At 42.8% G+C, this 12223-nt stretch overlaps 2 protein-coding genes across 2 annotated transcripts; one reads left to right on the top strand and one right to left on the bottom strand.

The window, feature by feature from the left end:
* The first annotated feature begins 1 nt into the window (after position 1).
* Positions 2-5194, top strand: prpf4 (pre-mRNA splicing tri-snRNP complex factor PRPF4). The gene is made up of 15 exons (XM_068334393.1): positions 2-51; positions 778-998; positions 1253-1439; positions 1578-1665; positions 2414-2493; positions 2608-2701; positions 2834-2928; positions 3159-3217; positions 3381-3504; positions 3619-3708; positions 3806-3928; positions 4154-4261; positions 4604-4722; positions 4814-4920; positions 4996-5194. Exons 2-15 carry the CDS (start codon positions 827-829, stop codon positions 5080-5082), a joined length of 1533 nt encoding a protein of 510 aa, XP_068190494.1. The 5' UTR covers positions 2-51; positions 778-826; the 3' UTR covers positions 5083-5194.
* A 608-nt stretch (positions 5195-5802) lies between these two features.
* On the bottom strand, positions 5803-11934 carry wdr36 (WD repeat domain 36). The gene is made up of 22 exons (XM_068334674.1): positions 11660-11934; positions 11335-11362; positions 11123-11223; positions 10774-10891; positions 10376-10508; positions 10168-10222; positions 9943-10075; positions 9416-9591; positions 9156-9276; positions 8816-8881; positions 8584-8670; positions 8352-8500; positions 8150-8267; positions 7905-8070; positions 7706-7814; positions 7551-7630; positions 7337-7444; positions 6998-7232; positions 6696-6815; positions 6544-6625; positions 6085-6269; positions 5803-5997 (listed from the first exon to the last, which is right to left on the bottom strand). The coding sequence occupies exons 1-22, from the start codon at positions 11822-11824 to the stop codon at positions 5848-5850; spliced, it is 2685 nt and encodes an 894-aa protein (XP_068190775.1). The 5' UTR covers positions 11825-11934; the 3' UTR covers positions 5803-5847.
* Positions 11935-12223: the final 289 nt, after the last annotated feature.

Raw genomic sequence — 12223 nt, 5'->3', positions numbered from 1 at the left:
TCTTTGTGTGTTGATTTCCGGTGAACGCTACCGCGCAGGATCTGATCGCGTGTAAGTTTGAAATATTTCGTTTAAGATCATGAATGAATTAAAAAAAAATTAGTTAGCAACACATGACGTGTGTCGTGTTGTGTATAAAAACTTCTGCGTCACATGGGTAGACGCAGTGTCACGCTTTCTCTCGATGTTTGAACTTATTGTTAATGCTGATGCTAATGCTAACAGTTGCAAACCCTTCCTGTTGCTGTCTCTTAACATGTGGATTAATCTGTTTTTATCTGTGTAGGTTTTCCTGTTGTTTATGTGAATCACTGAAAAACATGATCACAAACAGGAAACATTCGATTAAAAACTTTTGCTCTTTAGTAATGTATGGTTTGGCTCCGTTTAAGAGGTGGTATCACGGCAGCCTCTGTTCTTAGATCAGATCTGGTTGTGTTGAGGGTCAGTGATTCCAATGACTTGTATCTAACGCTAATGTTCTAGCCAGTTCAGGAACATCACTTCATGGGTGGAGCGTAAAACCAGAACGTTATGATACTGTTTCTGTTCGGAACGAACCGCAAAAAATTCTGGTTCAAAGCCCTGATTAAGATATTTTGCAACCTCGTGTTTCATTATTTATCGATAATTCTTTAGTCAATGTAGTGTCTTCCTCATCCTTCTGTAGTGAATGTATTGTCCAGATTTTTCTCATTTAATAATGTACTTCAGTAAGAAATGATCAGTACTACATATTCTTTTCTTAATCAATTTTGTGTGCATTTTGTCCATCAGCCTCTTGGGAAAACAGCATTAACTGTAGAACGACAACGGCTAAGATAAAATGTCGGACGAAGAGGACTCCGCTCCACCCATGAAGAAGAGTCGTGTCTTCTATGGAAGCCTGGAGGAGAAGGAGCGAGAGCGCCTGAGTTCAGCGATGACGAGTGGTGTGGTGTTCAGAAGCGACGCCCTGAAAGCAGGGATAAAGGCAGGACACATCAACATTTCTTCAGGTGTGTAACTGTATGTGAACGTTTTTTGTGTTAATTAATAAATTCAGATAAGACCGACATAAGCACCATCATGAGTAACTGATTAATAATATAAGATATAATACAAGATTGTTGATCAACAACAAAGGCTTTTGACTATCAAAAGTGTGTCTATGAAATATTAAATTCATGAAATTGTTGCAATTTCTCTTTGATAAAACATTTAATCAGTAGTTGAACCAAAGATGTGTGAGACTTCTCATGATGCCTCACAGGAGAAACTCTCGAGATAGAGGAACGTGTCAGTGAGCGGCAGCAGGAAGCACTTGCTGCATTTGAACGGCGTCGGCGAGCGCGACAAATCACTGTGTCCACTGACGACGCTGAGGTGAAGGCTGGCCTCCGAGCGCTGGGAGAACCAATCACTTTATTTGGAGAAGGACCAGCTGACCGTCGCGAGAGGTAAGAGGATGTAATCAATATTCTATCAATATTAATTGCGATCATGTTTGTCTTCTGCTTATATTGTGAAAAGCACTGACAAATATCCCTGTAGTTTAATGAAAAGTAATAATTAACATGTGTTTATGTTTGGGTCAGATTGAGGAACATTCTGTCTGTTGTTGGTCCAGACGCTCTGAAGAAGTCCAGGAGAGATGAGGAGAGATCCAAGAGATCACAGGAGGAGGTACACACACACACACACACACACACACACACACACACACACACACACACACACACACACACACACACACACACACACACACACACACACACACACACACACACACACACACACACACACACACACACACACACACACACACACACACACTCTTTATTTCTCTCTGTTTCTCTCTGCCTTTCAGTCCTATTAGTCAAGATTTTCTAAAAGCTCACAGATACAAATAAATACTGCTAAAACCTGCCTTTATTTAGAAGAAGAAGTATACTTTATTAATCCCCATAAGGGGAAATTACAGAATCACTCAGGTGTATACATATATACACGAGGGGGCCTGTAAGAATGAAGTTAGTACACAACATCAAACTAAGCATCGGGAGGAATAGTGACAGGCAGCAGCTTTCGAAACGCGCCTAGGAGCCTAGTAAATATTATTTTTGGACCATTTGGACAGATTGTGTCAGGTAACAGTGAATCTCATACACGGCCACCGTTTATGGTCTCAGGTGTCCATACATCAGTCGAGCACCTACACCTTTTTTGAGCTTTTAGTGTGACATGACTACACACATATCAGTCATTTTTATGGATTAATCCTCTTTTGAAGGGTAGTTAATGTAAAGAATTATTTATTTGTTACTATCAAATATAATTACCAAACTGAATTTTTGTGACCTACATGGGTTGGTTGGTGATGTAAAGGTGGAGCAGTGACCAGTCTTTGTTTTTCCTCTCTGACCAATCACAGTGCCAGCAGACATGGTACCACGAAGGTCCTGCCACCCTGAGGGATGCTCGACTCTGGTTGGCTAAATATTCTCTGCCACGGTGAGTCACCAACAAGCAAGCCAATCGCAGACAGAGGAGCCAAATCTTATATTGGACATTAGAACGATCCGATTGGCTGTGACTATTATGCGCCAACTGTGATTGATTCATCAGGGCAATGAGGCGTCTTGAGACTGCCCGCAGTCAGAAGGATGTTGCTGAGGCAACTAAGGTTGTCCGACAACAAGAGCTGCACAAGAGCCTGAGGGTGAGACGAGATAATAATCAATAATGAGATGATTACTCATGACATGGTTATTGTGATACCACCATTACCAGTAAATTAAGTTACGAATGTTTTTATAGCAAAAAAACTCAAAGTATTTTGTCATTTCTCCAGAACCTCAACAACTTCTGCAGTCAAATTGGCGATGATCGACCAATTAGCTTCTGCCACTTCAGCCCTGATTCCAAAATGCTGGCCACTGCTTCCTGGTACTGTACTGCACCCACTAGCATTAGTACTGGGGCGTTAGCAAGTTTAGGAGCACAGTCAAACTTTTTTTTGTTTGTTGTCAGAGCTAGGTTTAGCACTAGCATACACGGTGATAACATGAGCATTAGAAGAGCTAGCTTTGAAACATACTGACAGCATTGTTGATAATTATATTTATGCTAATGGTTAACATGACACTGTTGTTAACATGCTCATGCCCCCACGCCAGGAGTGGTCTCTGTAAGCTGTGGTCTGTCCCTGATTGCAACCTGATTCGTACACTCAGAGGTTGGCAGAACTTTTCTCATTTTATATTTGTGTTCATTATTTCAGTCTTCACATTGTTAATGTCTGATCAACACTGAATGTTAATCAATAGTTCAATTTAGACGCTTGTGAGTCCGCGTTGAGACCCTATACCTTTCTTTCCCTATTCTGTGATTGGGTGAAGGACACAACACAAATGTGGGCGCAGTTGTCTTCCGCCCACAGGCCGGCATCTCTCTCGACCAATCAGATGTCAACTTGGCCTCATGTGCTGCTGACGGCTCCGTCAAGCTGTGGAACCTGGAGAGGTAAGAGACCTGGACGTAGGAAAAGAGGATCGAGGGAGCAGATGAGGTGGTGAGACATGTGAATAACCATCAAATTTCTTCATCCCGCCTCTTGTGTACCTCTGGCTTCTGTAGTGACGAGCCGGTGGCGGACATTGAGGGACACAGTGAACGAGTATCTCGTGTGGCTTGGCATCCCTCTGGAAGATTCCTTGGGACGACCAGGTAAAACAGAGTTTCCATACTGGTACATATTGTGATTACTGATCTGTGCACATTTACACACACTGAGGACCAATTTGTTCTTCTTCTGTGTCTGCAGCTACGACCATTCATGGCGTTTGTGGGATTTGGATGTTCAGGAGGAGATCCTTCATCAGGAAGGTCACAGCAAAGGTGTCCACGACCTCCATTTCCACCCTGACGGATCGCTAGTAGCTACTGGGTACAGCACTACTTGTACACTACGGCTGCTCATTTGTACACTACCAGTACTCACTATTTGTCCTGCTAAAACAACTGTTGACAATAAACACAAATTCAATTATTTTAATTGTAAACTAACAGTTTTTATTTTGAAAGTATTAAAAGGTCTTAAATTACATGCAAATGTTTTAACTGAAGTGTTGACCAAACTACTGTCTGTCGAAATCTGATCTTGTGCAATCAGAGGGCTGGATGCTTTTGGTCGGGTTTGGGACCTTCGAACAGGGCGTTGTGTCGTCTTCCTGGAGGGACACCTGAAGGAGATCTACAGCATCAACTTTTCCCCCAACGGGTCAGTCAATTAGAACCCAACAGGGTACCGAACCCCACAAGCTGCTCCTAGGACACTCCTTTGTGTGTGTGTGTGTGTGTGTTAATGTTGTGTAAAAAGAATTTCCCCACTTGGGATAATAAAGTTCATTTACTCTTACATGCAAAACTAGGCCTAAAAATACATCAGGATTTTTTTTTCCTGTGTTGTTTGGACAAATATGTTGAGGATTTATTATGATTTCCAAATCTCACTTGAGGATTTGCTGTGATCAAGTTTTGATTCTTTGTTTTTAAACTTTCAGGATGCTAAATGCTTGTAGGTAAGGTTAAGAAAAAAATATCTTTTTTAATTTTTCCTTAGGCATCACCTGGCGACTGGAAGTGGTGACAACACATGTAAGGTTTGGGAGCTGAGAAACAGGAGGTGTCTGTATACAGTCCCCGCTCACCAGAACCTGCTGTCAGCCGTCCGCTTCCAGCGTAAATTTTTTTTGACAGATTTAGTATTTTTATGTCTTCATTATTTGTTTACTTTTGTTTGTCTCTGACATCATGTCCTGTTTGCTTACAGCCACGGATGGTCACTTCCTTTTGACGGGAGCGTATGACAACACAGCAAAGGTTTGGAGTCATCCAGGCTGGACGCCACTGAAGACACTGGCTGGACACGAAGGGAAGGTAAAAACGTTGCTTTCGATCTGCTCAGATGGTGCTGCTGATTGGTGCCAACATCTCCTAAAAACTTTTTTTCAGGTGATGGGAGTTGATATATCGCCAGACGGTAAACTGATAGCGACCAGTTCCTATGACCGAACATTCAAACTGTGGGTGTCTGAATGATGTCATCATGGAAGACATGGCAGCAGAACATGTAACAAGATGTTTTTGATTTCTTACAATTACAAAAAAAAAATTCAATAAAGTTTGTCTCATTTTGAATGTGTAGCATGTCCAAACAAGCACCATAAGTGGGAGGATAAAGGAAATTATGGAATCCAATTGATGCAATAAATTTAGGGCGAGCAGGTCCATTCAATACTGATGCATGATCTAGAGGGCACTTGGCGAGTGCATGGCTCTATTGAACAGATTAATGAGTCCCACTATGGGAGCACTTTGTCAACCATACTGTCTTGACTTGGCTTGACAACAAAAATAAGAGCAATAAAAGTTATGACATAGTCCAAGTTCTTTAGCCAGTAACAATTCTGATTCTGGATCCAGTTTCCCCAACCAACAGCTATTCTGAACTGACATCCACCCTGCAAACAAAAACAGTTTAACTACATGACCAGCTTTGGTTGTCGAAGGAAATGACGTTTTTGTGTAGCTTAGTGCAGCTAACAAAGGTCCCCGCTCAAACAGCCTAGTTAGCTTCTTTTTCTGCTGCTTGGTGTGACAAAGTTCATCAGCTTCCTTCGGTCACTGATGCAATAAAATTTATCTCCAGTGTTGGAATAAATAATGAACAATTATTCATGTTCACATTTTGTTAGAGCTGTTCATCCTAAAATGAGTCATTTTAGTTAGCGCCCCCTGCTGGACAAACTGATCAGCCAATCCATTTAAAAATATTAACGCAAATACATTTTTATTAAAATTCCATCACAGCAGCGCACTCTTCACATATGACAGTAAACACAAGGATTGGTCAAATGATGCCTGTAGCTCCGCCCACCCCACCTCCAGACGGGACGAGAGGCGGAGCAACGCTGCGACGGCAACGGAGTCCTGGGAGAGTGACCGGAGATGAAGCTGAAAAACAAAACCATGAAAATCAAATTTTCACGACAGGACCATCAGTTGTCAGCTCAAAATGACTGCGGGGCCTGACTTGCTCACCTTCAAGAAAAGTGCCAGGTAGGCGTGAGCTAGATCAAAGTCCCGCCCACTGGCAAACATGCTGTCAATCATTTGAATGAAGGCAAGAAGGATGGTGTTGTCTTCGCCACCATCTGACAGAGAGGTGAGCTCGACAGAGAGCGCTGCCGGCCCACAATGCTTCAGTAAACAGATCGGGCGATCAACTGCACAAACAGAGAGAGTTGGTCAGTCTGAAGGCGGTGGGTGTAAATGATTGCTGTTGTCATCACCATGGGGACAACAATCAGATAGCAGATGCTTAACTCTGGCAATCTGTGTATGTGTGTGTGCGCTAAACATTAGCTACTTCTCTATGTGTAGCACAATGCTAACTGCTAGCTACCTCTAAATATCAGAATATTCATGTAAAGCAATTGTGTTATGTGCGTGTAAGTATAACATGTAAGAAACAAAAACTGACAATATTATTAAACTCACATGATCCAGACTGTAAAGCTGCCTCCAGTTCAGAGCTGAACTCTGACCTCTGACTCAGTGAACCCCAGCTCAACACCTTCGACTGAAGAAAAGTGTTTTCATCAGTAACGACTCATTATCAACGACTCATCAAGAGGAAGCTAGAGATGTACCTGGGTTTCCTGTTGCGCTGTTGCGGGTGACGTGAATCGGGGTGTGAGACCAGGAAGTGTTGGCAGGAAAAACGGAGCAGCACTCGGAGCAGCAGGGGGCGCTACAGGTTTGTTCCTCCTCTGCAAGCAAGAGCAAACCCCACATTATCATTAGAATTTAATTATTCTCAAGTAATATGCAAATTCACTCTTTTACATGACCTCACAGGGAAAGACCACACATCCTCACCGTTCCATGTTGTATTTTATTGTCTTAATGACGTATTGAACAAACTGACTCCAGGTCAGCTGTGACGACTCACCTTGATGACGTCCAGGTGCAGCAGACTTTTCCATCGAGATTCTGGCAGCAGAGACAGAGTCACAAGGTACGCCCCCAGCTGATCAGCTGACTCATAGGCGTCCTCATCATCCTCTGCTGACATCACTTCCTGCTGTACCTCCTCCATGGCGACACCTGGTAGCATCTCCACAACCGGTTGGTAATCAGCAGGCAGAGGGCGGAGACCCACAGGCCCACACAGACTTTTATTGGTCCTGACGGGAAAAAATTTACACTGTGATTGGCTGCTGCAAAATTACTAAACACTACACTGCATTAAGATAGATTTACTGAATTCTGAGAGATGATTGGTTCAGACCAGAGGAAGATGCCCAGGCTGTCAATGTGAGCCGTAGCCAGGAAGTCCCCAGTTGGTGACAGGGAAACACACACTGGTGCCGTAGCAACCAGGAAACAGTCAACAAGGCTGAGGAGGGAATAGGAAAGGCAGCAGCCAAATCTTTAATGAACCTTTTAACACAATCAGTTATCTGATCGTTGACATTAAAGAAACTGGGCTAAACCACTCTTACCATCCAGAGGGGAGATCCCAGGTGCTAATGGTGCAGTCCATTGCCACAGTGATCAGCCATCGGCCATCAGGGCTGAACGTCTGAAAAGCCAAAAAAATATTAGCTTGTTTGGCTAGTTTATGGTAGCATAATAGCTATTAACTTCATGGACCCACCATGTCATTGATGCAGCCATGGTGACCAGCAAACTTCCTAACAACTCGTCTGGTTTCTATGTCAACCGCCAGCAGCGTGAAGTCATCCAGTGCTAATGCTAACATCCCACTAATAGAAAGTGAACAGAACAGTGTTTGCTATCAATGTAACACCGTGTTTTAACCAATCACAGGTGGTCTCGTACTAACTGCTACTCACCTGTCTCTGTGTAGCTTCATGCTGGCTGGGGCAGCATTCAGCTTCAGCTGCTCTTCCTGCTTTCTTGTCTTGAAGCGCCAGAACTTGAGCATCCGATCTGATCCTGCCGTCAGTGTCAGCTGATTGAGGGTGTCAGTAGCAACTCCGCGCACCACCCCATTGTGAGCTTCAACAGAGGGAGACAGGGTAAATAATGTAGGGACACTCAAAGAGGACTCAACACAGCAAAGAACAAAAGAACATACCTTTCTCATCATCACCATAGCAACCCCTGTGCAGACCGGACTGCAGGTTGTAGACATCAACACGGCCACAGGACAAGCCGACCACAGCAAAGTTGCCACATGAAGTGATGCTGACGGCCTGAGAACAGAGACAGGAAGTCAGGTGACCCTCAGAAGGACAAGGGATGGACCTTAGAGAAATACAGGTGTGATGATGTCATACTGTTGCGATGGAATCCCGATGGGAAATGTCCGTTGGTGGTTTTAGCTTGTGTGCTCCCATAGTGCACCGTTGGTAATTCCATGTGGTGGCTGCTAGGCGACCACGATGGCAGGCAACGATGCCATCCCAGTCTGACTGGCGAGCGGTAGCTGTCAATAATCAGAGAGAACCAGACTTTAGGCTCAGAGTTTTGTCCGTAGTGTTCTTGTTCAGCAGATGTGACGGCGCCCACCTGAGGAGAATGCCGTGATTGCGGGAAGACGCAGTTCCTCGTACAACAAACCCTTCTTCTTCTGTTCCTTCTTTTTGTTGATGGAGCCTGTAATAATGTTTCATTAAGACAACATTTGACAATTATGTTCCAGTTTCAAAGATCACATTACATCTCATCTGATTGGATGACACATGCTCTATTCATGCTAAAACATTTTTTTAAAGGAGTCTGATTGGATAGTGGCACTGACCGTGACCCAGGTTCTTGTTGAAACGCTCATGGACGGTGGAGAACGACTGCAGTGTCCCGTCCTGACCTGTAATGGGCAGAAAAAAACTTTTTTACGATGTTTTAATTGTAGAAATATTTTTAGTTTTTGAATTACCAACATGTGAGCATAATTGTTTATCAAGTTTTTTTCTGAAGGTTTAGAATCCGTTTCATAATTTAAATTAAACAGGGGGTAAAAAAAGGAATTGAACAGAAAAAGATTAAAAGCTCCAAAGTTGTGAAACAATTAAAAGAACAAAAGTACAAACAACACAATCACATTGAATAAATGATGCGTGCAGATATTGTTTTTCATTTACCAGCGCTAAGGATGTTTTTTCCATCGTTGCCATGGTGATCAATGGTGGTGGGTGGAGCACTGTGACCCTGCCGACTCCGTAACAATCTGGCCCCACACCCGTCTTGGTCAAAAATCCATATCTTCAGAATAAATTGTATTTTTAGGCGTGGAGTTCATGCAGCGTTAATCAATAATGAAGAAAATTAAGTAAGCACATTATTATCTTTATTATAACTATTATCATTATATTATTATTAATAAATCAGTCATCAATATTACCTTGATGGCATTGTCAGCCCCATTGGTGACTAACAGTGGTTCACCATGCAAGAAGGTTGCTGCAGCGATGGCTGTGCGGTGGGCGTGTGTCTGCTGAGTGACCACCTGGCGGCGCTCCAGATCCCAGAATGCGATGTGACCCTGAGGACTGCAGGACGCCATGATGGGGGGTCCGTCTGAAAGACGACAACTAAATGTTCAGAACCACAATCCCACCCATCCCTTTTCTTGTAGACAAGATGGCCAGAATCGTCCCATCTATAGCCGCTTATCTGTGTCAGGGGTCTGCTAGAGTCTCATTTGACTATGGTTAAGAGGTGGGGTACACCCCGAATGAGACGCCACCCCAAATAGAATGTCCTAACTTGACATAAACCAGTCCGAAATAACACTAAATAACTTAACCAATGAAGGTCTGATCAGGTCAGCATGTATGTGTGTGAGTGTGTGTGTGTGTGTGTGTTTCAGGTGAGCTGCTGTCACAGCCGCGTCCTGAGAGACAGTGGATAAGAGACTACTACTGGTACCTGTTCTGAAAGTAAGCGAGCAGACTGGTCCCCAGTCCTGTGTGAAGCTCATCAGTGTCTCGTCCAATCGGATATTGTGAATAACGATGCGACCTGTTGCCATGCCAATTCCAACCACATCCACTGCAGGACTCTGGAAAATAACATTTAAATTTGACTCATGAGCAGTCCTTTCAAAATAAAAACGACACATTAAAAAGCATTAAGGTTCATACAGTTACCGACCTGCTGCATAGCAGTGACTCCTGCTGACCAGCCGGGGAAGGTGAACAACAACTTACTGAAGACACAAAATAAAACGTTCAATTAGAAACAATACTGCTGGATATCAATCAAACAATCAAGTTTTATTCATATCAAAAGTCTAGTCAAACTAAATTCAGGGTTGACAAGGTATTTTGTGGCATCATCATTTAGCCTGAAACATGCTAACCTAGTTTTGATGTTCCAGAGCTGCAGTGCACCCTGGGAGCATCCCAGCAGCACCTTGTTCAGGTAGGTGCTTGGATGCATGATGGCTGACACATCAAAAGAGGAAGGGTCAAACTGGAGCTGTAAGTAAATATCTGGGGGGTGGGGAGGTGGACAGAGAAAGAGAGCATGGTATGACTGTCACTCTACCTCCACCTGCATGTGTACAGGCCCCTTGTGTATGTGTGTGTGTGTGTTCAGGGCCTGTACACACCAATATATATATCTATGGATGTGACTAACTAGTGTGCCCCACTAATCCCCCTTCAGGGATCAATTCAGTATAGAAAATTGAAATTAAATTAAAAATGGCACAAGTAAAACACGTATTTGTAAGCGATTGAAGCTCCGCTCTCTCACCTCCTCCCTGAACATCCCAGACGATGACGTCACCTCCACTGTCAGCTGAGATCAGCTGATCACCCAGAGGAAGCAGCAGCCGCACTTCCTGTCTGTGCCCTTGGTAACGCATCACCACCTGTACAGAGAACCAATGTAGTCAAAATACATACATCAGTATGAATGTGCGTATTTTGGTAGTTTTTTCTGGCTTTAAAATATTAAGTTTTAATAAATTTTTTGTCAACAGAAAATTGTAACACAAAGAAAGTATATTTCTCAAATATAAAAAAATACAAATGTTGACAAAAGGAATTTAATTCATCCTGTTAATAAAAATGACAAAACACAGTTTGCACGTTATTTTTACTTCTTTGTTTCTTGCAAAGGCACTGATGACTTTCCCAGTGGCGGCAAACACCAACATTCTGTCTGCTGCCAGGCATGTGATGTCATCTGGAAGACTGTTGCCTAGGACACCACCACATGACATCACAATACGCCAATCAGAGTGGGACTGGCATCAGGTTAAATACAGTTTTAAAAAGTTGAATGAACAAATGAATTAATTAATGTACTCACTGACAGCAACGATCCCCAACCTGTTCACCTGAGAATAATAAATACACCACAAATCAATTGATATTAAACTATTGGAGACACTGATCAATACTGAATCGGTTGCAGTAATTTTTCAGTGATTGCATCTTTTCAAAGTAAGACGCATGCCTTCAACAGTATATGATCAATAATCAATACATCTGGAACACCAGAACAGACTGATCCACAACCAGATCACAATCACGGTAGCGGTGGAAAGGACAAACATGTGGACTAAAAAAAAATGTAACCAGACTTTTTTTTTTTTTTAAATCTTATTTTATCACCTGAAATCTAAGTTTCTTACGTTGTACGTGTGGAAGCATTTCCCGACTGCTGTCGCCACGTAAAACTCGCGGTGTTTCTTGTGGAACCTGAGTGCGTGCGGCACGTGGTTGGAATAAAGCCCCAGAACTCGGAACCCGGAAAACAACGAACTCCCGCCACCCGTTAGACCCGCACCGACGGACATGTCCGGTAACGAAGGCCGACCTCAGCGGACAAAAACTGAAGACATGCACACAGAAATATAAAAGGGAGAGAAGGAACGGAACTCTGGCTGCGAAAATACACAGAGGGCCAAAGAACTAAGTTCGACTGGAAACAATACATACTAGAGTTCCGCCTTGACGTTGAAATAATGTTTCCGATTAAGATCAAGAAACAGAAATTTATTCAACCCTTTAAACAAAAATGTACTGAAAAAATAAGAAATCCACAAACGGAACCACAAAAATCAAGTACAATTATTACAATTAAAAATATAAAAAGTACGGCACCAAAACGCAATATATGATAAACATTTTTTATGAATAAAAATACAGAATTCGGTCTACATCTGTAAATTAAGACTGTCGAGCTTATATTAGTT

Source organism: Antennarius striatus, chromosome 15, assembly GCF_040054535.1.
Source record: "Antennarius striatus isolate MH-2024 chromosome 15, ASM4005453v1, whole genome shotgun sequence".
Classification (NCBI taxonomy): Eukaryota; Metazoa; Chordata; class Actinopteri; order Lophiiformes; family Antennariidae; genus Antennarius; species Antennarius striatus.
The sequence above is the reverse complement of the archived record's forward strand: the minus strand, read 5'-3'. Positions and strand labels throughout refer to the sequence as shown.